At 42.2% G+C, this 25,548-nt stretch overlaps 1 protein-coding gene across 1 annotated transcript in view; it reads right to left on the reverse strand.

Annotated features, from left to right (window-relative positions):
- The window catches only part of celf6 (CUGBP Elav-like family member 6), an 818,340-nt gene that overhangs the window by 273,358 nt on the left and 519,434 nt on the right, over nucleotides 1-25,548 (reverse strand). The window contains exon 3 of the mRNA XM_048617113.1: nucleotides 21,947-21,995. Within this exon, the coding sequence (XP_048473070.1) occupies nucleotides 21,947-21,995 (49 nt within the window). The remainder of the gene's footprint in view (nucleotides 1-21,946; nucleotides 21,996-25,548) is intronic.

Here is a 25,548-nt window from a genome sequence, read left to right on the forward strand (position 1 = left end):
AGGGATGAGCTGATGATCCGGACCAGGATATCTGCTTATTGAAACAGTAATTGGATGTATACAACATCAGACAGGAGACAGATCACCAAATCCTACTGGGGAGGAAGCAAACAGATGCTGTTTAGATAACAAACCTCTACAATCAGACATTATCAAGAATGGGAACCATCATTTAATACCAAGTTGGACAAAGGGAATGAGGTCAGATCTATTAAGACCCAGTGATAAAATGTGTACTCTTCTCTCTTGTAAAACATTTGCACAACTTTTAAGGGAAACCCCATTGCTTTCATTCTAATTACAGGATGGAATTTGTATTCCAAGCTGAGCCACATTATATTCAGTGAAGGACAGAAGAATAGTAATAGGCTCATTTCCAAAGCTAGGAAATGTTGTTAATAGTCTGCCATGCTGTCCAGTTATTTCACCATCTCTCTGGATTAGTTGAAGTGTTTCAGCCAATATTTTGTAATGGCAAGCTGCACGATTACCACAGGCAATTTTATGTTAACTAAATAAACACTAAATGCTATTTATTCTTCAACTTGGAGACATTTAAAAGGAACGATGACAATGTCATCATGCCTCCTCCGCACCAAGCTCATGACGATGTGTCATTTATTAAGAATAGGAAAGGAATGGGACACAGGGTGGAAATTGGATTTGTTGTTTCACTCCATTCCTTTCCTGATTTGGACCCGTTCCACCATGCTGCTGTTTAACAGAGAACATCATGAATTCTGAAACACACGCAGGCTATTCAACCCTTTCCAACTTGTTCCACCATTCAGTTAGATCATAGTTATAGAGTCATGGAGTCGTACTGCATGGAAACACACCCTGCGATCCAACCAGTCCACGCCTACCATAATCCCAAACTAAACAAGTCCCACCTGCATGCGCTTGCCCCATATCCCTCCAAACATTTCTTACTCATGAAATGTCTTATCCAAATGTCTTTTAAATGTTGTAATTGTACCCGTACCCACCACTTCCTCTGGAAGTCCATTCCACACATGAACCACTCTGTAAAAAATGGTGCCCCTCATGTCCTTTTTAAATCTTTCTCTTTTCACTTTAACATATGCCCCCTAGAAAATCCCCCACCATAAGGAAAAGACACCTGCCATTCTCCTTATCTATATCCATCATGATTTAAAGAGTCTCTGTAATGTCATCGCTGAACTTCCTTCACTACAGTGAAATGCCTCAATCTATCCATACTCTCCCTATAACTCAAATCTTCCACTCCCGGCAACTGTGTCTTAATTTTATTTACCCGCCATGGTTCTCTATCTCTTACTGCCCTTCACAAATCTCTCAATCTCAGCTTTGAACGCTACAATTGTCCTCCTTAGAGGGTTGGTTAGCTCAGCTGGTTTGTGAAGCAAAGCGATGCCAAGGACCTTCCTTCTCAACCTCTCCTCTCACCTGAGGTATGGTGCCCTTCAGGTTAAACCATCATTCTCTCTAATGAGAGAGCAGCCCTACAGTCCAGTAAGACTATGGCGATTTTATCTTTGTCATCTGCCTCCAGCATTTTTGATTGGGTGGGGGATTGGGGATGTGGAGTTCACATCTTAAATTATCCTTTGTGTGAGAGCAATTTCTGACACCATCCCTGAAGGCCCTAACTCAATCTTCAAGGTTTTGCTCCCTTATTCTGATTCCTCATGCTTGCTTTGCGTCCCAAATAATGCAAAAGCTTGGGGTGAGGGGGTGCTTTGGAAAGATGAAAATGAAATGTACTAAGTCCATATTTAAGAAACCCATGTGACCAAGTTACCAACAGGATAGGGTTCAAGGATCACATCAAGTTTTAAAACATCATCTAGGCCCGAAACGTCAGCCTCTCTGCTCCTATGATGCTGCTTGGCCTGTTGTGTTCATCCAGCCCTGAACCTTGTTGTATCAAAAAATATAAATTGTCATTACTTACGGAAATTGAGTATTGCCGAGTAAAGGCACACTATGTCAAATCTTTTTATCTTGCATTCATCAGGACAACTCACAAGAACATCAGTTTGAAGGAATGACAATATTTATACATGAGAAGACAGTGTTGATTGGTTGGCACGTCTAGGCATGGATCCAATTCACCATAGTAACTAGTGGGATTTAAATTCAATTAGCATATCAGGAATATAAAGCAGGTCCTTCCCTGGTCTGATTGATATGTGACTCCAAACCCACTGCAATGTGGTTCAGGCCTCATTGCCCCCTGATGTGGCCTAGCAAGCCACTCACTTCAAGGGCATTTAGGAACAAACACCAAATCCTTGTCTTACCAGGAATCTTGCAGCAATAACTCGCCTCCTGATCCCCAAAACCTTTCCACTATCTACGTGGCACAAATTAGGAATGCGATAGAATCGTCCTCACCTGCTGGGATGGGTGCATCTCCAATAACACTCAAGAAGCTTGACACAATCCAGGTCAAAGCAGTCTTCTTTATTGACATCATATCTGCCACCTTCACTCTTTCCAACATCATCATACAGTGGGAGCAAAGCCTTCTTACGTACAAGATACACTGTAACACTGTAACCACTACCATCTATGTACAGTAGTAGCAGTGTGCATCATCTAAAAGATAGGCTGCAGAGGTTCACCAAGATTCCTTAGTCAGCAACTTCCAAACCAACAACCACTTCCATCTCAAAAGACAAGGGCAGCAGATACATGGGAGCACCACCAAGTTTCCCTCTAAGCCACTCACCATCCTCACTTGGCAATATATCATGATCCTTCAGTGTCACTAGGTCAAAGTTCTAGAACTTCATCCCTAGTGGCATTGTGTGTGTCCGTAACATGGGGACTGCAAGAAGGCAACTCACCACCACATTCCCCAGGGCAACCAGGGATGGGCAATAAATACAGGCCAGCGTGCGATGCCCACACCTCATGAAAATATAAAAAAAATGCAGCAGGCAACAGGAAATGGTGCATAATTGTGTCTCGAGAGCTTGTTAATTTCAAAATTGCTGGCTGGATTGCGGATTCCCGTGCCAGTTTTCCTTCTGTGTTACCAGAGACTGGTGTAATTGACATTGTTTGACATTTCAGGTCCAGGGTTGAATTGTGGTAATGAAATCCAGCTCATTGAACTGCTGGCTTCTGCTTTACATTGACGATGATGCAAAATACCCTAAAGTGTAAGTATATTTAAGGTTCTTGAATAGATCTGTAGCTTGGGTTGTGTGGATGCTGTTGTTGGTTGGCTCGCCGAGCTGTTTCATTAGTTCGCAGAAGTTTCATTACCCTGCTGGGTAACATCATCAGTGCAGCCTCTGATGAAGCATTGTTGTGTTTTCCCGCTTGTTATTTAAACTCTGGGGTCCGTTGGAGTTGATTACCTCATTTCTGGTTTTCCTTCGCAGTGGTGTATATATAGGGTCTAGCTCTATGTGTTTGTTGATGGCCTTCTTGGTGGAGAACCAGGCCTCTAGAAATTCCCGTGCTTGTCTGTAAGTATATTTTTAGATATAAACAGCATTCAAAAGCTGTCATTTTATACACCTCTCCTCTACCAAATGAAATGACAATCAAAATGGCAAATGCAGCCGCAGTGTCTGTTTAAATATCAACTAGTGTTTATATTAAGATATCAGCATCATTGATGGTTCTTTGCAAGAAAGGCTATCAAACAATGTTTGACATTGAGCTGCATAATGTGGTTTTAGGATTGGTGACCATAAGCTTGATCAAGGAAATAACATTTCAAGAGGCATTAGGAGAAAGATATGGTGAGGCGGAGAGGTCCAGGCATCAAATTCTAAAGCTTTATGTTTCAGGCAGCTGCTGCCATTGGTGAAGTAAGAAATATATATGAATAAAGACTCCCATTTGTACAGCACCTTTTGTGTCCCACTTCAGTGGCCAACGAGTTACATTTGAAGCCCAAATGTGGTTGTCAGTTTTCGCACCAAACAATCCCTTAAACATCCGTGAGATAAATGGCCTGTTAATCCGTTTTTTTCTGGGTCGAGTCATACAGTCATACAGCATGGAAACAGACCCTTCGGTCCAACAAGTCTATCTGAACCATAATCCCAAACTAGGCAAGTCCCACCTGCCTGCACATGGCCCATATCCCTCCAAACCTTTCTTATTCATGTACTTATCTAAATGTCTATTAAATGTGGTTAGTGTACCTGCATCCACCACTTCCTCTGGAAGTTCATTCCAGACATGAACCACTCTCTGTGTGAAAAGATTGCCCCTTATGTCCTTTTAAAATCTTTCTCCTTTCACCTTAAAAATATGGAACACATGAGGTTAAAGAATAGCTGTGAATCTGGATACTTCTAGAATTCCATGTTCTCCTTCACAGAAACGACACAACTTCTTTTTTGGTTTGAAATTATTCTGCTGGAAGATGAGGAGAAAGTAAATGGAAGTTTGATGACCAACACAGAAATGATAGATTGAAGGACCTCCTTGCATGCAGTGAAAACTCTATGAATCTCTGCACGACTCTTCCTGGGCATTGCTGGTCCCTAAATGTCCCTGAGAAAGTGGTAGTGAGCATCCTTCTGGGGCCTCTGCTTCTCCTAGTGTGGGCTGGGCTTGTGGGGGTGCAGTTTTGGAAATTGGGAAGGGGTGTTAGGTAAACCCACTAAATCCTTAGTAAAGCAATTCCAGGATTTTTACCCAACACCAATGAGGGAACGGTAATAGAGTTTTGAATTAGCATAGTGTATCGTTTGAAGGGGATCTTGCAACACCTTCTGGAAGCAATGGTGCTGAGGTGGAGAAGTCGAGAGAGTCAAGTTCCTAGAAGTGACAATCACTGGCAATCTGCCCTGATCCACCTACGTTGATGTGATGGTCAAGAAAGCACAACAACATCTCTACTTCCTCAGGAGGCTTAGGAAATTTGGCATGTCCATAAAGACTCTTACCAAATTTTATAGGTGCACCATAAGAAAGCATTCTATCCAATTCATCACGGCTTGGTACGGCAACTGCTCTGCCCAGGACTGTAAGAAACTACAGAGAGAGTGAACACAGCCCAGTCCATCACGCAAACCATTGACTCCATCTATGCTTCTCACTGCCTCAGGAAGGCAGCCAACATAATCAAAGACCCTCCCACCCAAGTTGTAATCGCTTCCAACCTCTTCCCTTGGGCAGAAGATACAAAAGCTTAAACACACAAACCAACAGCTTCTTCCCTGCTGTTATTAGACTTCTGAATGGACCTCTTAAATTTTAAATCTAATGTTGATCTCGCTGTTTGTGCACCTTCTCTGCAGCAGTAACATTGTATTCCTCGCTCTGTTCTATTGCACTAATGCACTCTGTATGGTATGATCTGCCTGTACTGCACGCAAAACAAAACTTTTCACTGTACCTGGGTACAGTGACAATAATAAAGCAACTCAAATCAAGAAAATCACCTCGAAAGGGAAAATAGGTTGCAGTTTAACTTTTCACTGAAAGATAGTACCTCCAACAGAGGAAAACATCTTCTGCACTTTACTTGATGTGGCCATTTAGATCACATGCCCAACCATATCATGAAGTGTAAACTCGCCTCCCAGAGGAAAATGTACTCTCGATGAAGTGATGCTGGTACAAGCAGACTAGTCGTCTAAAGGAGAAAGAAAAAGTATTTCTGAAGAAGGGTCTCGAACCGAAACGTCAGCCTTCCTGCTCCTCTGATGCTGCTTGGCCTGCTGTGTTCATCCAGCTCTACACCTTGTTATCTCTACTTCAGGAGCTGTCGTCCACCATCAGTGTGGGCACTGAGACAAGGGTCGTTCTGAGGGGAACGCCTTGAGAATATAAAATGGAGTCCGACAGACATAAACAGGGCCGAAAGGAATTCTTCGGCTGTTCAACCAAAGGCTTCCGCCGCCTGCTTCCCAACTAATATGCTCCGAAATATATTAAATTAAGAGAGAGATTGTGACATCGAGTACTTTTTTTCATTCTGGGCTCCTTTCTATTGTAACTACAATATGCATTAACGTTTGTGCCTTCAGGCTTGATTAGACATGTAATCTCGTGTGAAAGGGAATGAGAAGGGAAAACAAAGGATAAATGAGCTCTTCACTGCTAAAGTGCACGGCCGCCATTAAATTAATTGCCTCCATTCATGTGTGTCGTCCATCAGATGTTATAATGGCTGGACTTTCACAAAGGCAAACCAAACTTCCCTTTCTTAACTCTTAAACTGCCTGCTCCCTGCAGAGTGCTCGTCTCCCTTCTCTCTACCCGAAACCTGTTTTGAATCATGTTTATTCACGTGAAGGATGTTTTTGTCAGGGAATTGAATCCTACATATGTCAAATGTGGGTGCACTAGGAGAAGCCTATTTACTGGTTGGTCAATAACTCTGTATTCTTACTCTCCACCCAAAGATACTGCCTTTCGTACTTCCATGATGTGGAGATGCCAGTGTTGGACAGGAGTGAACAAATTCAGAAGTCACACAACACCAGGTTATAGTCAGGAGACGAAGGAGTAGCGCTTCAAAAATGTATGATTTCAAATAAACCTATTGGACAATCACCTGGTGTCATGTGACTTCTGACTCTGAGCATTTCTAGCATTTCCTGTTTTTATAGCAGGTGCAATGCAGCCTGAAATAAAGTAAGCCTCCCCACAAAAGATCACCCCTTATTGTACCAATGTAGAATCTCCCTAAGTTCCTTCACGTGGTCATTGTCTCTCTCTTAGGTTGGAGCCATGGTATTGATTTAAGGACAGCTTTCTGCACTTTGTCTACAGAGTCATGGAGAAGTGGATCAAGGGTAACCAGGTTCATTGTCTATGACATATAAACATACAAAATAGAAGGCCATTCAGCCCTTGAAGCGTGCTCTTCCATTCAATATTGTCATGGCTGATCATCCAACTTTGTGCTCTGTTCCTGTTTCCCCGTCCCAACATACCGTTTGACACCTTTAGCTCTAAAAGCTATTTCAAGCTCCCTGAAAACTTTCATGGCTTTTGCTTCAACTGTTCTCTGTTGCAGAGAGTTCCACACACTGACCACTCTCTGCATGATGAAATTTTTCTTCATTTAAATAACACTCTCGTGTCTTTAAACCGTGGCTGTGGTTCTAGAGTCCTGAGTCATTGGGCATATCCTTTCTGTGTTGACCCTGTCTCATTCTGTTAGAATTTTAGGGGTTTCAATGAGATCTCCCTCTCATTCTTACAAACTCCAGTGAACATGGTCCTAACCCATTCAGTCTCTCTTCATAGGCAACAGAGTATCTTTTAAAATATATTCTTAAGGAATAAGCATCAATAGCAAGGCTGCCTATGCTTAGTTGATGAGGAGAAAGCAGCCCTAAGCTTTCTTCTTGAACTTCTGTAGTCCATCTGGTTGTGTGAACCCCGGACTGTTTGGTAGGGACTTCCAAGATCTTGATCCTGTGACAATAAACAAGGGACTAATTGATGTCCTAGCCAGGATGGTGCTTCATTTGGAGTTTAAAGGATGCTTTTTGCTTGTCATGGGGGATTTGGTTAGCTCGGTTGGCTGGTTTGTGGTGCAGTGTGACACCAATAGCATGGGTTCAGTTCCGGCACTGTCTGAGGTTACTGTGAAGAAATCTCTTTTCTCCATCTTTTTCCCCTCACCTGAAGCACCGTGACTCTCAGGATAAGCCAACAACAGTCATCTCTCTCTAATGGTCGAGCAGTCCTATGGTCTGGTAAGACTGCGGTGACTTTTGTGTGTTTGCTACATTAATAGTAATAGTTTAATACTCAATCACTCATCGGTAGAGGAGGGCGAGGCGGGGTTGGGCATTTAAAACTGTAAAACACATCGTAAGTTATGAAGTAGGCACCACAGCAAAGCAACTGGTTTCTGTGTGTGGAGCTTGCAAACCCAAAGTAGAAGAAACTGGCAGGCAGGGTCACAATAATGCAGACAGGCAGCACAAAGCATGCCTGAAAATGAAGTATCTTAAAGGTAAGGTACAAATAAAAGAGTTAGAAGAATCTATTACAAAGATAAAGGAGGCAAAATTAATTGCACCTGCAGAGTGGCAAAGACATGGAAACAAAACCACATCCAATTCCTGTCTCAGCTGCATATCATCCTGACTTAGAGCTATATCGTCATTTATTGAAGGGCTTGAAGGGCTGAATGGCCTTCTTTTTTGTATGTTTATACATCATAGTGAATGAACCTGGTTAGCCTTGACTCCGTGACTCTGTAGACAAAGTGCAGAAAGCTGTCCTTAAATCAATACCTTGGCTCCAACCTGAGAGAGAGTGGTGGTTGGGGGGAGGGGCAGAGGGAATTCTGTGTTCAAAGGCACACCCAGCACCTAAACAAGGGATCTGGCCTCAGAAACAACGTGGAGCTGTTCAAAGTCAATTCTCCCTTGTTCAGCCACTCTCCCTCCCCTGAAATCCACGACTAGTGTCCCACCCTCACTCACCTGCTGCCTGGATCCTTCACTCATCCCGAGCCTCTGCTGGATGCATTCGAGACAGATGCTTATGTTACGACTCGGACTGACCAGCAATCTCAATTGGCAGTGTGTCCACTCAGTCCTGGGATCCTCTTTATTCTTTTATCGTCCAAAATCCTATTCTTTAAAATGTACAACAGCACGAAGTACTCAGTAGAAGTGGTTAAGGACAACAATGTCAGATCTGACACCAAACTCATGGATTACAGAGCTGTAGTAACTCTTGCCCTCCTCTGAGATGTGAACTGTCTATAGCAGTGCTGGAGCAGTGCCACCAATGCCAACTGAGCAAGATCTTGCAAATCTTCTGGGGAAAAAAAGAGACACCAGCATCCTTGACCAGGCCAACATCCCCAACATCAAGGCACTGACCACCCCTAATCGGCTATAATGGGGTGGGCACGTTGTCCACACGACCGACACGAGACTCCCCAAACAGGTTCTCTGCACCCAGCTACAAACCAACAGGCGAATCCCAGGTGGACAGAGGAAGCGCTTCAGTGATACCCTCAAGGCCTCACTGGGGAAGTGCAGCACTCCCACAGACACCTGGGAATCACTGGCCCAAGACCGTCCAAAGTGGAGGAGGAGCATCCAGGAAGGCATTGTGCACCTCAGGAAAAAGTGGAAGCTGGGCAAAAACAGCGAAAGGAGTGCACTGCCCCACCAACGCCCCACGCATCTTTTTCCGTGACCACCTTCTGCCCCAAGTGTAATGGAGCCTGCGGTAGCCGCATCAGTCTGTACAGGCCCCTGCAGACTCACGCTGAGAGTGGAAGAGAGTCATCCTTGTCTGCGAGGGACCGTGAATGATGATGGTAGTGGGGTTGGGAGGTGTTGAGGTTCACCCATACTGCACTTGATATACAGGGCACACACATTCTGCCCGTTTTTCTTCAGCGGTGAGACCAGGAAGTTTATAGCCAAGTGAATGTTGTATACCAGCTCTTCTTCAGTTATTTTAGTGTGGCCCACTGCAACTGCTAAGCACAGCACCTCCTTCATGTGGAATTTGATGGTTTGACTTCATCCATTTTCGTCAGCATGTTTTCATTGTGAGTATAATGGGAAGAAAATTTGCCAGCCTTATCCAGACCTGGACCCGAATACGAGGCATTTACTTAATAGTGGGCTCTGAGGCAAGGAAGGCATTATATTTCTGAGTCAGTTTCTTGACCGTTTTCTTTTGTTCGTTCAGCTTCTTCAGAGCTTCAATGTCCATATGAGAGGCAATATCAACTGCATTTATACATAGCAGCAAACAAATGGGAACACAAAACCTCACAAGTTCCCACCCAACCAACACACTATCCTGACTTGGAACTATATTGCCATTTTTTTCACTGGGTCAAAATCCTGGAACCTTCTCCTTAACAGCACTGTGCAGATATCCCTACACCAGATGGGCTGCCGTGATTCAAGAAGACAGCTCACCACCACCTTCTTAAGACAATTAGGAATGGGCAGCAGAAGATGGACCCTGCCAGTAATGCTTGTTAGTGTAATCCTATCGTTCACTACTCGCTGTAATGTTCTCGGTCTCCTCCTCCTGGAGGATAAGTACTGTGAGGTAGTGACTCTCGCTGCGGGAAAAAAGATTGAGGCTGAGTCAAAACAATTGAAAGGACACTCCTGATTTTTTTTCTGTCGCAGCGATTAAAATTAACGACCTAAAAATTGGGATTGCATGAAAATCAGGTATGATGACCTCGGGATTTGATTTCCCAATCCTGCATGTCTGTCAAGCAAAACGCCCAGCTCTCTTGCCAAATCCACCTTTATGTTCCTCAATTACATCGTGCTCCATAAATGCTTCCAGCTGTCTCTTGAATCATTTGTGTTGTTCACTTTAATGGCCTTTCCCTGGTAACATATTGCGTTAGTCCTTGGATTAGAGGGTTCCGTTTGACCTCCCGACTTGCGGAATAATTTTCATCTGAATAACATCAATGCGACTTGATTTCAATCAATAGAATGCATCCATTTAAAATCATTTCTAAACTGCTCATGTATAAAAAGAAAAGCTTTGAACATAATCATCATATAAAAATAATGCATTTGCATTCATCCACGCACATGGTTGCCATTTTACACTCTAATGAAGTCTAATGCAATGGGTTTGAACATGTTCTAACATCACTTTGTTCTTTTCTTCAGCTTTCTACAAACGCAGCAGAATGAAAAAAAAGCCTGATTTTCAAACTTGAGAAATGCCTTTCATCCAGATCCATGCATTCTTCAATTGCTCAGCTTTCTGAGTTCCAAAGATATAGTCCCATGAATCAGAAAACAATTGCAAGGGCACTCACTCCCACCCTTCATTTAAAGTTGAAGCTCCTTCCCATGACTTCTTACTACCTTTTTATCAGGCTGCAGTTAAATAAAGTCCTCGTCCTCCTCCTCTCTGTCACTGGTTTGTCTCCCCAACATTGCACAGTCTCATTCTCTATCTCACTTGGTTCTCAAGATCCCAGAATACTTGAGGTCCTGTAACAAAAACAGAAATTGCCAGAAAATCTCAGCAGGTCCAGCAGCATCTGTGGAGACAAATCAGAGTTAATGTTTCAGGTCCAGTGACCCTTCTTCAGAACTGAAGAAGGTGAGTGTTCTGAAGAAGGGTCACTGGACCCAAAATGTCAACTCTGTTTCTCCTCCACAGATGCTGCCAGATCTGCTGAGATTTTCCAGCAATTTCTGTTTTTGTTTCAGATTTCCAGCATCCACAGTTATAGAGTCACAGAGGCACACAGCATACCAACCATAATTCCAAACTAATCCCACCTGCCTGCACTTGGCCTGTATCGCTCCAAACATTTCTTATTTATGTATTTATTTAAATGTCTTTTAAATGGTGAAACTGTACTCATATCCAACACTTTCTCTGGAAGTTCTTTCCACACACGAATCACTCTCTGTGTAAAAAAAAAAATTGCCCTCAATATCTTTTTAAAATCTTTCTCCTCTCACCTTAAAAATATGCCCCCTAGTCATGAATTCCTTCACCCTATGAAATAGACACCTGCCATTCACCTTATCTATACTCCTCATGATTTTTCAAACTTCTATAACATCACTCGCAACCTCCTGCATTCCAGTGGAAAATGTCCCAGCCTATCCAACCCGTTGTCTTCATGTGGCATTGTGTGTTGTATTCTCATCTCTCAAGAGAAGGTTAAGTCACACCATGGAGACTTCAGTTTGAGACACCCAGTGCAGGAGTGCAGGGGTATTTCTGGAGTGACACTGTATTATCAAAGGCACACTACTGAGGAGCACTGTACTGATGGAGGCACAGCAGTGAGGAGCACTGCATGGCTGGAGATGAGTTCTTTCAGTTTTTTCTCTAGTTGAAGTCCTCTACTCACTCCTCCTTCCTCCATCGAACAAACTTCAAGCTTTTAGGACTAATTTACACCATCTAATCACCATGAGAAATAAGTTACATTTACATAGAAGATGCCTTCAACATAGAAATAACACCCCAGAGTGCTACCTCGAAATGTTATCAATTTGATTCTTGGCCTCATAGAGACATTTATACATAATTATTGGCTATATTCTAGCCTCCGACCAATAGGTAATTTGAATCTCAGTGAATCGTAGGAACAGACGCCAAAGTGGAGTTGAAGGCGATGATCATTCATGATGTTATGAATGGCAATTAAGATCAAGTGGCCATGTAGTTTGCTTGTATTTCTCATGTTTCATTAGGATGCTCAGGGAGGCAATGGCCTAGTTGTGTTATTGTTGGACTGCTAAACCAGAGACCCAGGTAATGATCCTAGGATCTGGGTTCAAATCCTGCCATGGCAAATGGTGGAATTTGAATTCAATTAAAAAAAAATTTGAATTAAGAGCCTAATGATGACCATGAATCCATTGTTGATTGTTGGAGAAACCCATCAGGTTCACTAATGTTCTTTCGGGAAGGAAACTGCCATCCTTACCTGGTCTGGCCTATATGTGGCTCTGGATTTGTAGCAATGTGGTTGGCTCTTAACTATTCTCTGGGCAATTAGGATGGGCAATAAATGTTGGCCTAGCCAGCGACACCCTGACCCAATGAATGAACAATAAAATAAAGCCCAAATGCATGGTCAAAAAATATAGTTTGTAAGGCCTTTCCAAAAGCAACAGAGAGAGGCAGAGAGGTTTAAGGAGGATCCCCATAAAAGATCCCACAGATAGTTTTAATATTAAGCAGATTGCTTTAATATTAAGGTGACACATGCAAATTCACAGGGCAGGACACCACCAACATATTTGACAAGAGGGACACCAAGGGAAATGGGTGAAGCAATAGTCAGAAGACACCAAAAGTTTGCCTTTCAAAGCCTGAAACTTTAGCAAGGAGGTAGAGAGTTAAGCTGGGATGTGACACAATTACAAAATTCTCGGAAAAACATTCGGAGGCGGGTTCTGCGAGATGTTTGGAGATTGTCGCATGAGCAGGATGATACGTGTGACACGGATTTTGTTTATTGAACAGAGTTGAGCCAGTATGCAATTGCTTGATACAGTTGGCACTCTATAGTTTGGCAGAGGCAGTCAGGTTACCAGATGCAGCTGGTAATCACTTGACAGCAGGTCGAACCGACTGCTATTGGACGCTATTGGCACACAAGGCATTTGGCTGAATGGGCAGCATCAGCAGCTGTAGTTGACACTTATCACCAGAAGCACCACAATCATCGGATATAGTTGGCACTCCTGCATTTGACAGTGATATCACAAGACACAAGGTGCCTGATAGCAACAGAAGTTACACCAGATGCAGTTGGCAAGAATGGCACACATACCGTGCACCAAATGGCGCAAGTACAAATGCCACAGTGATCATGTGAAAAACTGCTCTTTAATGTGGTCTGCAACATATCAACATTTATTGTTTAAATACAGAAATAGTAATAGTCCATAACTTACCTGTGCACATATCTCCCCTATTTTATAATATTATAAGAATATGAACACAAGCAATATTTGAAAAGCAAAACATTCCCATTGTTAAGATAAAGTACAAGTGATTCGAAGTGAATATTGCAACAGTTGCTAGTAAAACAATACTTGCATTGCTATGGTACCTATTACGACATCTGTAGAACTTTTAAACAGAAAGGCAAACTTTGAGATAACAATTGAAAGAATGGCATGTCAAAGCTTCATATTTTAAAGCAAATGATTTAAAAACAAATCAATTGACCAAACACTACGTTCTTTATATAAACAACTTATATTTTAATCTTCCCACTGAACTGATAGCACAAATGAATCTCTCTCAATGGTTATACATTGCCTTGTTCCTTAAGTGGACAATACAACATCTGAAAACTAGTCAAAAATTATTCCCAGCTCCCAGTGGCTTGCATCCTTTTTACCTTCCCAGTGAGTAGATTGTGATTTCTTCCCACCAGTCCAACTTTCCTTGGTTACTTGTCATCATTACAAACTCAGTCTCTATAATCTGAGCACAGTTTCCCAGTGCAAAGCTGACTGACATTTTCCCCTCCTGTATGCTCTGTTTCAGATAACTGTGCACCATTCCAAATCAACTGCTGTTTGCCTGTCACAAATTCATTGATTTGAATGGAAGTCTCATTAGAGAGACAGATAACTGGTGATAATTTTAAGCTGAAGTCACCACTTCTCAGGCAATGGGCATGGTTGAATAAGGTCTTCATGGTAACCTCAAATGATACATAATAGAATCCGTTCTATTGTCCAGCCAACTGAGCTGACCGACCCTCTATACGTATATAAACATATACAGAGAGAGAATTATTTTACTTGTGCAAATATTATTCCTGGCCAAAATATCTTCTGAAGATCCTGCCAGAAGAGCACTGTGGAGCAATAGTATCATGGATGGCTACAAGATTATTTTGGAATGAGAAACTTCCACAGGCCCATTTAACTATTTACCTTTCAAAATGTCAACATTGCCATGCTTCCATTACATAGCATGGTGGCTCAGTGGTTAGCACTGGGCACCTGGGTTTGATTCCATCCTTGGGCGACTGTCTGTGTCTATGTGGGGTTTCTCTGGGTGCTCTGGTTTCCTCCCAAGGTACAAAGTTGTGCAGGTTAGGTGGACTGGCCATGCTAAATTGTCTAGGGGTGTGCAGGCTAGGTGGGTTAGCCATGGGGAAATGCGGGGTTACAGGGCTAGGGTGGGATGCTCTTCAGAGGTATGGACTGAATGGCCTGATTTCACACTGTAGGGATTGTCTGATACACCTTTCTGCTGGCAGAACCCTTGCTGAATGCCTCGACCCCAATGTGATGTGATTGCCACATCAGATCAGAACACCTGCTGAGCCTCCTGTCCAAATGGTAGGCTGATTTTCTGGCCACTGGCAATAGAGTGACAGGTTAAACCAAGCTTGTACTGCCTTGTCTGAGGGCCCACTTATTTTTGCCCTTCCTGGCATATCCAGGTAGACAAAGCCAACGTTTAAAAAAGAAGCATTTCAAACGTTATCGAATTTTGGCAGACGTGACAAGTAGTTGAACAGGGGAATGAGAGGACAAAAAGCTTCATGAAAATGTACGCTTATTCCTCTGGTTTTTTTTACGGTCTTTTTTGACAGCTCTTTTATCCTAGATTGGATGATTAAAGAGCTCATCCATTGAAGCTGGAGCCACATGTCCATGCCAACGCTTTAAACGTTCTGGCTGTATTCCAAGCTGCCCCGTTTGGATATTGTCTGCCGAAGGCAGCCATTAATTTATGCAGCTTTGCAGCAGAAATAAGATTTTAACAGAGAGTTCTCTCATGTATCCAGAGGCTGAGAATGTTGAAGTCTGCCATCTGAATCTCAACATAATTCAAATACCTTGCCACTGCTTGGCACACCATGTCTACCATCTCTGCACAATGCACAGCAGTTGCTACTCCATAGATGGTACCTCATTTTTGAAATGACCTCCCGGCGAACAATTTAAATTTGTTGCTGGGAACAAAACCTTTAATGGTTTGGCATGCAAAGGAAGAAAGGATTGCATTTATATGTCACCTTTCACATCATCTGGAAGTAGAACAGAATCCCTACAGTGTGGAAACAGGCCCTTCGGCCCAACAAGTCCGCACCGGCCTTGGAGCATCCCACCCAAACCTATCCCCCTATAACCCACCTAAGCTACACATCCCCAAACACTGTGGGCAATTTATCATGGCCAATCCACTTAGCCTGCACATTTTTGGACTGTGGGAGGAAACCGGAGCACCTGGATGAAACCCACACAGACACGGGGAGAATGTGCAAACTCCACATAGACATTCACCTGAGGGTGGAATCAAACTCGAGTCCCTGGTGCTGTGAGGCAGCAGTGCTAACCACTGTGCCACCAAGTATTTTACAGCTAGTGACCCATTTTCAAAACTAAGTTATGATTGTATATATTTGTACAGAGTAAGTTCCTTTTTTCTTTATTTATTCACAGGATGAGGGCGTCACTGGCTGGACCAGCATTTATTGTCCATCCTAATTCCCCAGAGGGCAGCTAAGAGTCAATCACATCGCTGTGGGTCTGGAGTCACATGTAGGTCAGATCAGGTAGGGTGACAGTTTCCTTCCATAAAAGATTTTAGTCAACCAGATGGGCTTTTCCCAAGAAAGTGGTGACGTTAGCCTAGTGGCATTATCACTAGGGTATTAATCTGGAGATTGGGGGACCTCAGTTCAAATCCTGTCATGGCAGATGGTGGAACTTGGATTCAACTACAAATCTGGAATTAAGACTCTAATGATGACCATGAAACCATTGTTGACTGTCAGGGAAAACCCGTCTGGTTTATTCCCTAAAGGACATTTGTGAACCAGCTGGGCTTTTCAAAAAATTGACAACAGATTCCTGATCATCAATAACCCTCTTACTTCCAGATTTTTATTGAATTCAATTTCCACTATCTGCCACGATCAGATTCAAACCCAGAACATTAGCTGGGTCTCTGGATTAACAGTCCAGTGATAATGCCACTAGGTCACCACCTCCCCTGCAAATAGCAAGATGGTACTGACCTAGGTAATTTGTTTTTGATGGTATTTATTGCAGGATAAGCATTGGCCAGGAGAATTCACTTTTTCTTCTTCAAAACAGCACCAGTGCTTTAATGCCAACCTGACAGAGCAGACGACCTTAAATGTCTTATATAGAAGACAGCACTTTTGACAGAGCTCAACTCCCACAAACATTGGATGGGAAAGCCTTTGCCAAAAAGGAGTACAAATTTTGTGACATCTTCATCTTTTCCGATTATTTCTCTTTTATCTACTCTCAAAGTAAATTACACCACCACCCAGATGTTTTCTAATATACACAAACTCAATGCAGTGTTCTCAACCTCAACGCCACTATCTTGTATGATCCTTCATGTCATTACATTACAAACAACCATCAGTTTCTGCCTTAAATTTGTGTATTGATTTAACTGCCACCTATCTCTCAGGGGTACAGAATTCCAAAGGTACGCCTCCCTCTGAGTGAAGATATTGGTCCACATCTCAGTCTTAAAAGGTCTACTCTTTATTCTGACACTATGTCTCCTGGTTCCAGACTCAACAGCCAATGTAAACATTCCATCTACATGTATCCTCTTACTTTCTCTAAGAACTTTTTTAGGTTTGAATGTCATCGCCTTTCATTCTTCAACATTTTAGAGAATTCGGGCCCAGTTTCCTCAATCTCTCTCTTTAAGACATTGTAGCCATCCCAGGGATTAGCTTGGTGAACCATCCTTGCATTCCCCTATAGCAATTATATCCCTCCCTTAGATAAGGAGGCCAAAGCTGAACACAATGCTCCAAGTGAGGTGTCACCAAGGCTCCATACAACTGCACCAAGACCTCTTTACTCCTGTACATAAATCCCCTAGTGATGAAAGCTTTTAATTGCTTGCTGCACCGCAAGGCCCCTTTGGACACAAGACACCTTGGACACCTACATTTCCCAATCTATCATTGAGAACTGGAGCATTACAATAAGTTAAAGAGGAAAATCAGCCAAGATTCCTACTCCTGACCATAGTCAATTCTGCTGACTTCCCACTGACAAATGACATGTACAGAAAATTCCAGCAAAATGTGCTTTAAGCACTAATACGTTAGCATCCAAAAGTAGAGTCATAGAGTCATACAACATGGAAACAGACCCTTCAGTCCAACCAGTCAACGCTGACCATCTTCCTAAACTAAACTAGTCCCATCTACCAGCATTTGACCCACATCTTTCTAAACCTTTCCTATTCATGTACCTGTCCAAATGTCTTTTAAATGTTGTAACTGTACCTGCATCTGGCACTTCCTCTGGCATTTCATTCCATACACGAACCACCCTCTGTGTGAAAAAGTTGCCCCTTAGGTCTGTTTTAAATGTTTCTCCTCTCACCTTAAAAATATGCCCTTCAGTTTTGAACTCACTCACCCTAAAGGAAAGACCTTTGCTATTCACCTTATCTATGCCCTCATGATTTTATAAACCTCTATAAGGTTACCCCTCCTACACTCCGGTAAAAATGAAGGGAGATGGGGAAAAGCTCCCTTTTAAAAACATTAAACAAGGACAAATCCGAAATCTAATGCAAACATTGACATTTTGTGAGAAAAAAGGCAATGTTGAGTTGCTTCAATGTCATCAGATACACATTCATGCTACATGCACTGATAGGCAGAATTTAAATCATGAGCCATTTACAAAGTGTACAAGTTATCATTTCCACCCTGTCACAAACTTCAATCTCTGTGCTGGCACCATTATGCAGCATGGTGTCATTATCTGTCAATCTACATGCTTTGTGTCTGTTGTCAATCAGCAAATGTCATGTTAACAACTTTGGTTAAAGGAATAAAGAAGTTAAAGGTTATGCACAATAAGAAAATCTTAAACTTGTACGTGTTACAAAAGTAGTCTGGTGTATGGATGAGCTTGTTATACTGATGGCTCAGAAAATATGGATTTCTCATTCCAAAAGACGATGGAAGCTGGGATAATTGGACTTTACAAGATCAATAGATTTTTGTTAGTTAAAGCTACCGAACAGTAGAAATCAAATGGGTATAAGGTACAGCAGCAAAAATGTTAGTGAAGGAAGGAATGTGTCTGAGGGGCTGAAAGGTCTACTCCAACTTTTGAAAGGCATGTTAGCCATTGAAGAGTATGTGCCAACCAATATATGGTTAAAGCTTTATTTGAAATGAGTAAAATCTCTACTTATGAAGCCAGATGTAAACTTCTCTCAAGATGGCAGCAGTGTAGGATATTACAGGTGGAGCTCCTCTCCTTTGCCAGTTCCTTTCCTTCTCCACACCCCCTGCCCCCAACATTTAACTTCTTAAACTTACCCAGAGGGAATGGAGAATGGAGGGGAGTCCAGCCTGACGTAGGAGATGAGTCAGAGATCATGCTGCGTGGAAGGCAAGTCCTGGAGGCAAGTCGCGGGTCAGAACCTGGAGCGGGAGGCAGTCTGAGCCCAGGAAAGCCTGGGATATGAGTCCCGAAGGCCAGCGCCTGGAGGCTGGCATGGACTCAGTGAAAAGGACTATAATTTGAGTACTTTTTAAAGCTACTTTTTATTCTTATTCTGGACTTTGAGTAAGTTGAGTACTTTTTAAAACTTTGCGTTCCTTTGGTAAATTATTATTTTTACTTTTTCAATCTTGTAACAAACACTCAAAGTATCTGTACCTAGTACCCAATACCTAACATGGTGCCAAAGCAGCAACATTATAAACTTTTCAGTTCAAGTGCAGATGGCAATAAAGGCTACTCTATTCTATTCTACCGAAATATTTATATGCTGAATTGGAAACCTTGGAAGAGTAGTATTCTGGCAAAGATATGATATTTGTGCAGAGGTTGATGGGCTACAGGATTGAACGGTAATGGTCATGGTTCAGTCATATAAGACCTTTGTGTTTTACTTGCCTAAAAAATGACATGAAACACATGGGTCTTTTTCCATTGTGTAACTGTGAAAGAAACCATGGACTCTCCAATTCACCCGCTATCCATGAAAGCACCATTCTCTTAACATTCAAAAAGCAGTGATAAACCTCAGCACAATATCAAAGGTATTTGTCATGGTGAGCGAATAAATTGTTACATTCCTTAGTTCATTTTTGATGACTTTGAGAATCTGATGATTGGTGAAGAATTGACTTGGCTACTCATGACACTATTGGAGGAAATAGCTTAAGTACGTATGACATAATCAGGGAAATTAACGTACATTCTTAGTGACATCTTCAGGAGGTAATAATAAGTTTTCACATATGTACAACATCCTCGACCTCAGAATAGAAGAATGAAAATTGACAAAAGAACAGATGGTGAGGCATAGAGAAAGGGTTGTGAGTAGAAGCTACCTGAAATCTGGGTCAAAGCAATGAACTTTAATAACGTGGAACTAGAAACTAGAAGGGTTTGACAGCAGATTTTAAAAAGCAAGTCTGCATGACTACCACTGTGGACAAAGAAGGATTGGGTAGACACAGAGGGCCAAAGTCAACAGATTAATTGGTGCTGTAATAGAAGTGATGTTCAAGGATGTAATGGAGATTGGGAGAGTTTGAGGGAGATGGGGAAGGAGGAATGAACTTTCCTGCTTTGGCAGATGGGAATTAACAGTTGTCAACAAGGGTATGGGTGGTGTGACAAACAGGACATGATCTTAGTGCCTAGATGTCAATGTATTGGCATTTTATGAAGTATAGGAACTGAGCATTGGAGAATTTGAATCTTGAAACTAATGGAAGGTTTAGCAGTTGTGTTGAGGTTAAGCTGTGGCAACGCTGAGTTAGAAATAAGTGGTTTTGTTACATGGATAGAACATAGCGTTTGAAACCCAGCTTTGGGTCAGAGGCAATGCAAAGAAATGTCAAAAGAAAGGAATGAACTCAGGAGGGCAGAGGTGCATAGTTTTCCAGATGGAATAGCCAATTAAAAACAAACAGTAAGACTTGAAAATGAACACACTGGTCATACTGGAGCACTGTATTGAGGTGGACAAGACAACTTGGACCAGAATGTGTCTTTTTCAAGTTTTACTGTATTTCCCTTCAGGGTTACAGCTTCTGTTTCTCTGAAGCTCAATTGGATGAATTCTTGTCTCATCCATAGCTAGCCTAATGGCACAGAGCTGGTCATGTGTTGAGGGAAGTGATGAACAGGTGTGGCTGGGTCCCACCAGTTTGTCCAAAGAGAAGTGGCCCATGGTTGCAAAAACCATCACTGAGTGACAGTAGGCAGACAAGACTGAGAGAAAGCTGAACGTTAATAACACAGTCAGGGAATATGGGTCAGACGCCTGTGATATCTTGAGGAAACTGCTTTGATAAAAGCATCAGGCAGGTGTCTTAGCTCCCGACGTGATCAGCTCATAATCTTACATTTCGACTCCATGGTCAAACAGAGCAAAGTAGCACAGTTGGGATTTTAAGAAAGAATCCAGCATTCCAGGTAAGTAATTATTAGTCAGTGTGAACACAATTCCTACTCAGCATTTTCTTGTAAGGCAGAGAATGTGAGCTTGAGGAAACGCAATTCAACAAACAAGGTAAAAAACAAAGAACCATGATATTGAAGTAATTGTTTCTATCAATTTCAGTGCTCCCACAAAGCTTTGAGTATTGGTTATGAGAGTGAAAGTTTCATTGAAGTGCAAAAACAGTAGATTTTCTTCGATCAAAATTGGACAGTTCGAGATCAAACATTTGAGTTATATAACATTGGGGTAAGGTATATTCAATTAAAGATCTATCAGAGCTCACAGAAATGTTTTAGTTGTTGAATTAAGCACATCAACAGACAAGAATACTGACTTCAGAATGATTATCCCTTTCATGCAATGATTTACCAATATGCTAAATCGGATGAGTGATGATACTGAGTGTGATGATGCAAGGGAGACTAGAATTTTTTAAGGTGATGCGTTTAAAGCAAATTCTCAGTATGCCTTTTGAACCAGAGCTTCCCTAGCCTATTCCTTGAGTTCAACATTCGGTTCCTAGCTCCAATTTCACAAGTGCTGAACTACTGTTCGTCCTTTGGGCAGGTGAGATGATCTCCTGCCCCTCAGACATACTTGATGTCACTTATTGGCAGAAACAGCAAAGGCCCATGAAACAGTTAACCTGTGTTCCCAACAAGCCCTGCACAGGAGTTGAGACCAACGTTAAATTCATCAGCCTTGATGCTGACGGCAATTGCTTTAACATTCTGACATTGGCAGAAGAAGAAAGATTATTTGCAAACAGCAACTTGTGGATTGTCAGTAAAAGTAACACATTTGTGTATTTGCCAACTGAGAGAAGGGACATTAAGTGGGCAAATTAAATTGCACTTGGCATCAAATGCTATTTGTCAGTGATTTCAAGCACATGATTATCGATTAAATCTCTTGGCCAGCTAACTACACACAACACAATGTGGTGACTTGTCAAAGCCAAGAGGCTTTAGCTGAAGGCCCATCTTAAAGGTACAAATCTCATTTTGAATTTAACTACTACCTCCTCGGCCTTCGCTGTCTGCAGGCTTCACCTGAATTGGGCGGTTCATCTGCAAAGAACAAGAAAAGAAAGGGGTGGTTAGGCATTCCAGAGTGAGAATACTTTAAACAGAATTCCTAACATTTCACCAAAGACCTCTTCCTTCCTGACAGCTGACCAAGTGGCGGTACACTTGTGCACGTGAACTCCTAACTCAGAGTTGGGAGCATTACCACACACTAACAAATACTTGAAATCATCAAGAAGGGTGGATGTTAGCTATGATACAAAACCAGTTGATGCAGGACCACAATCTCCAAGTAGAGAATTGCATTAAGTTAAGTAATGTTAGGAACTTACTACCAGAAAACAACGAATGTCCTTTAGGGGAGGAAACTGCCATCCTTACCTGATCTGGCTTTCGTGTGGTTGCAGACCAACAGCAACGTGGTTGTCTCTTAACTGCCCTCTGGGCAATTAGGGATGGTCAATAAATGCTGGCCTAGCTAGTGATGCCCACACCCCGCAAATGAATTCAAAAAATACAAACATAGTTGGTCATTCTTTGGAAACATTTTCAATTACAGGAAAACTCAAACTTTGTACAACATGGATTCAGAGGTAGTTTGAGGTTCTCGGACCACTCAGTAGTTTGAAAAATCTGCCGAGTATCTGACTCCAGGTATATGTTCTCTTGCTCAAAAGTGCTTAGTAGACGTCAGTTCAATTCACATGTTGCAGACAATGCCAGGTTATGGGTACAATGTACAAGCTAACAAGCATCAGAGACTCTCTTAGGTATAATACTTGTGGCAGGCTAAGAGAATTGAATTTGATGCCTACATTATTTTCTTGGAATTGAGCAGGATGGCTATTTTCCTTGCCCCAGGACAGCGGTTGGGTGTAGGAGCAGAAGACGTGTCTCAGAACCATGGACAACTAGTTAGGACTGAGACAAGGGGAAATTTCACCACATGGAGAACGGTTAATCTTTAGAATGCTCCACCCAGAGAGAATGTGGAAGACATTGAATATATTCAGTACAAAACTCAATGGATTTCTAGATAGTAACATAGAAAATAGGAGCAGGATTAGGCCATTCAGCCCTTGAATCCTGCTCCAACATTCAATGTGATCATAGCTGATCATCCAACTCAGTACTTGGTTCCGGCTTTCTCCCCACACTCTTTGATCCATTTAGACCTGGGAACTATATGTAATTCCTCCTTGAAACCATTCAACGCTCTGTCCTCAAGCACTGTCTGTGACAGAGAATTCCACTCTCACCACTCTCTGGGCAATGAAAATTTCTCCTCATCTCAGCCCTAAATGGCCTACTCCATACACCTCAAACTGTTACTCCTGGTCTGGACTCCTCAGTCATCAGGAACATCCTTCTTGCATTTACTCTAATCAGTCCTGTTTACAGGTTTCTTTGGGATATCAAAGTTATAATGGGATATTGCAGGAAATTGTGATTGAAGGAGAAGATCAGCTGCCATCTGGTTGAATGGTTGAACAGGATAAGTAGGGGCTGAATGGCCCACTGCTGCTCCTATTTCCTATGGGCTCCAGTATAATTCCTCAGGTTCCTATTCCTGCCCTGTCCCCTATCATTCACCCCAAGTATTCCACAACAAACCTGACATTGTCATTGTCATTCAATATCTGTCAGTAATATCTGTTGCAGCACAACTGCCAACTTTGTGTCACATTAGTGCCAACTGGACCTAGGACTGACCAACTTCCTTGAATAATCAATTGGTAAGATGCTTTTACGGAGAATTCATCATTTCACAACATGTAAGAATGCAGCCGAATACCTTGTAAAGTATTTCAAATGATGAATTCCTTATCTTTGCTATCAGACACGAAGCAGTTGGTGACCTCCAAACAGCCTCAATATTAGTCACTGAGCGAGGGGAAAACTCAGCTGCTCCTGATAGTTATTTATTGGCCGATGCCACAAGGCACAAGTATACTGATGGTAGATGATAACACATTCAGAACTCACTGTAATGTTAATCGATGTTGGAATGGCTCAAAAAAAGATTTCATGATCTCAGGACACCCCATTGGATTTTAGAGCCCAACTTCCGAAGTATAGTCACAATTGCAATGTGGGAAACAGAACAGCCAATAGAAACACAATATGTTAAGAAGTGGTCACTGGTAAGGGCTCCTGGCAAAATACACTTGCTCTTCATCATACAATGTCACAGGATCTATTGTATTAACCATAGGGGACATACAGATCCTTGGTTTAACATCTCACCTGTAAGACGGCATCCCTGACTACAGTGCAATACTGTAACTCTCAGCCTAGGGGCTTGTTCTCACATTTCTAGAACCCACAGTTTCAGACTCAAAATAAGCGTTCCTAACTGAACCATGACTTGTCTCTCCAACTGAATGAGGAAGTTCTCAAATCCCACCATATCAGATAGTGAAATTCAAATTCAAGAAATATGTGGAATAAAAAGCTAGTCTATGAGCATGTAACCACTCTTGATCGTTGTAAAAATCTGCCTAGTTCAGTAACATCCTTTAGGGAAGGAAATCCACTGTCCTATCTTGTCAGGCTGTGAACCCAGACCCACATAGAATTCCTACTGTGCAGAAAGATGCCGTTCAGTCTGCTCCAACTTTCCAAACAGCAACCTACACCTCCCCTCACCCCCTACACATTTCCCATGTCTAACCCACCTAGCCTGCACACTATGTGGCAATGTAGCTTGGCCAATCCATCGAGCCTGCAAATCTTTGGACTGCGGGAGGAAACCAGAGCACCCTGAGAAAACCCACGCAGACATGGGGAGAACATGCAAACTCCACACAGACAATCACTCCCAAAAGCAGAGTTGAACCCAGGTCCCTGGTGCTGTGAGGCAGCAGTGCTAATGCTGTGCCACCATGCCAGCCACAGCAATGTGGTTTGATTTTTCACCTACCTCCGAGCATTTAGGGATGGGCAACAAATGCTGGCCTAGCCAGTGACACCCACATCCTACAAATAGGTTAAAAATAAACTCAAAAGCCATAAACCAGTTTGGGCAAGAATCAGAGCAAAGGGATTTCTTTTCCAATAATTCATTTTCTACATGCACAAGGGCTTTATATTACAATTAAAGTGATTTTTTTCTTTTTGGCAACTTTCATTTAATATCAGGAACATGGACACCCCCACCAGTTCACAATGCCCACATGTAATAGCTTCATCTATCATAAATTCTTCATTTTAAAATTAATCTTTCCTCTTAATGACCCGTGTTCATCCAACGCTCCTCATTCTCAAAAGTAAATAATTCATTCAGAAATTAATCTGACTGAGATTTACCTGCAATGTAATATAAGTCCTCACAAATGGACTATTCATTCAAATATACTAATATGTACAATGTGTTTCCAACAGGGCAGACTCCCTTCCTCTGTTATGTCCATGTATTAATTGTTATAAAAATAAATTGGCCAGATAACGAAGCAGTGAATCACAGGATCTCAGAATTGTTAGAATGCAACAGTAGGCCATTTGGCCCATATTGTTTCTTCTGGCTCTTCAAATGAGCAATGCATCAAAGGCTTCTCCCAGTAAGCCTGCATACTCTTCCTTTTCAGATGATAAT

Source organism: Rhincodon typus, chromosome 36 (genome assembly GCF_021869965.1).
Source record: "Rhincodon typus isolate 14 chromosome 36, sRhiTyp1.1, whole genome shotgun sequence".
NCBI classification, from domain to species: Eukaryota; Metazoa; Chordata; class Chondrichthyes; order Orectolobiformes; family Rhincodontidae; genus Rhincodon; species Rhincodon typus.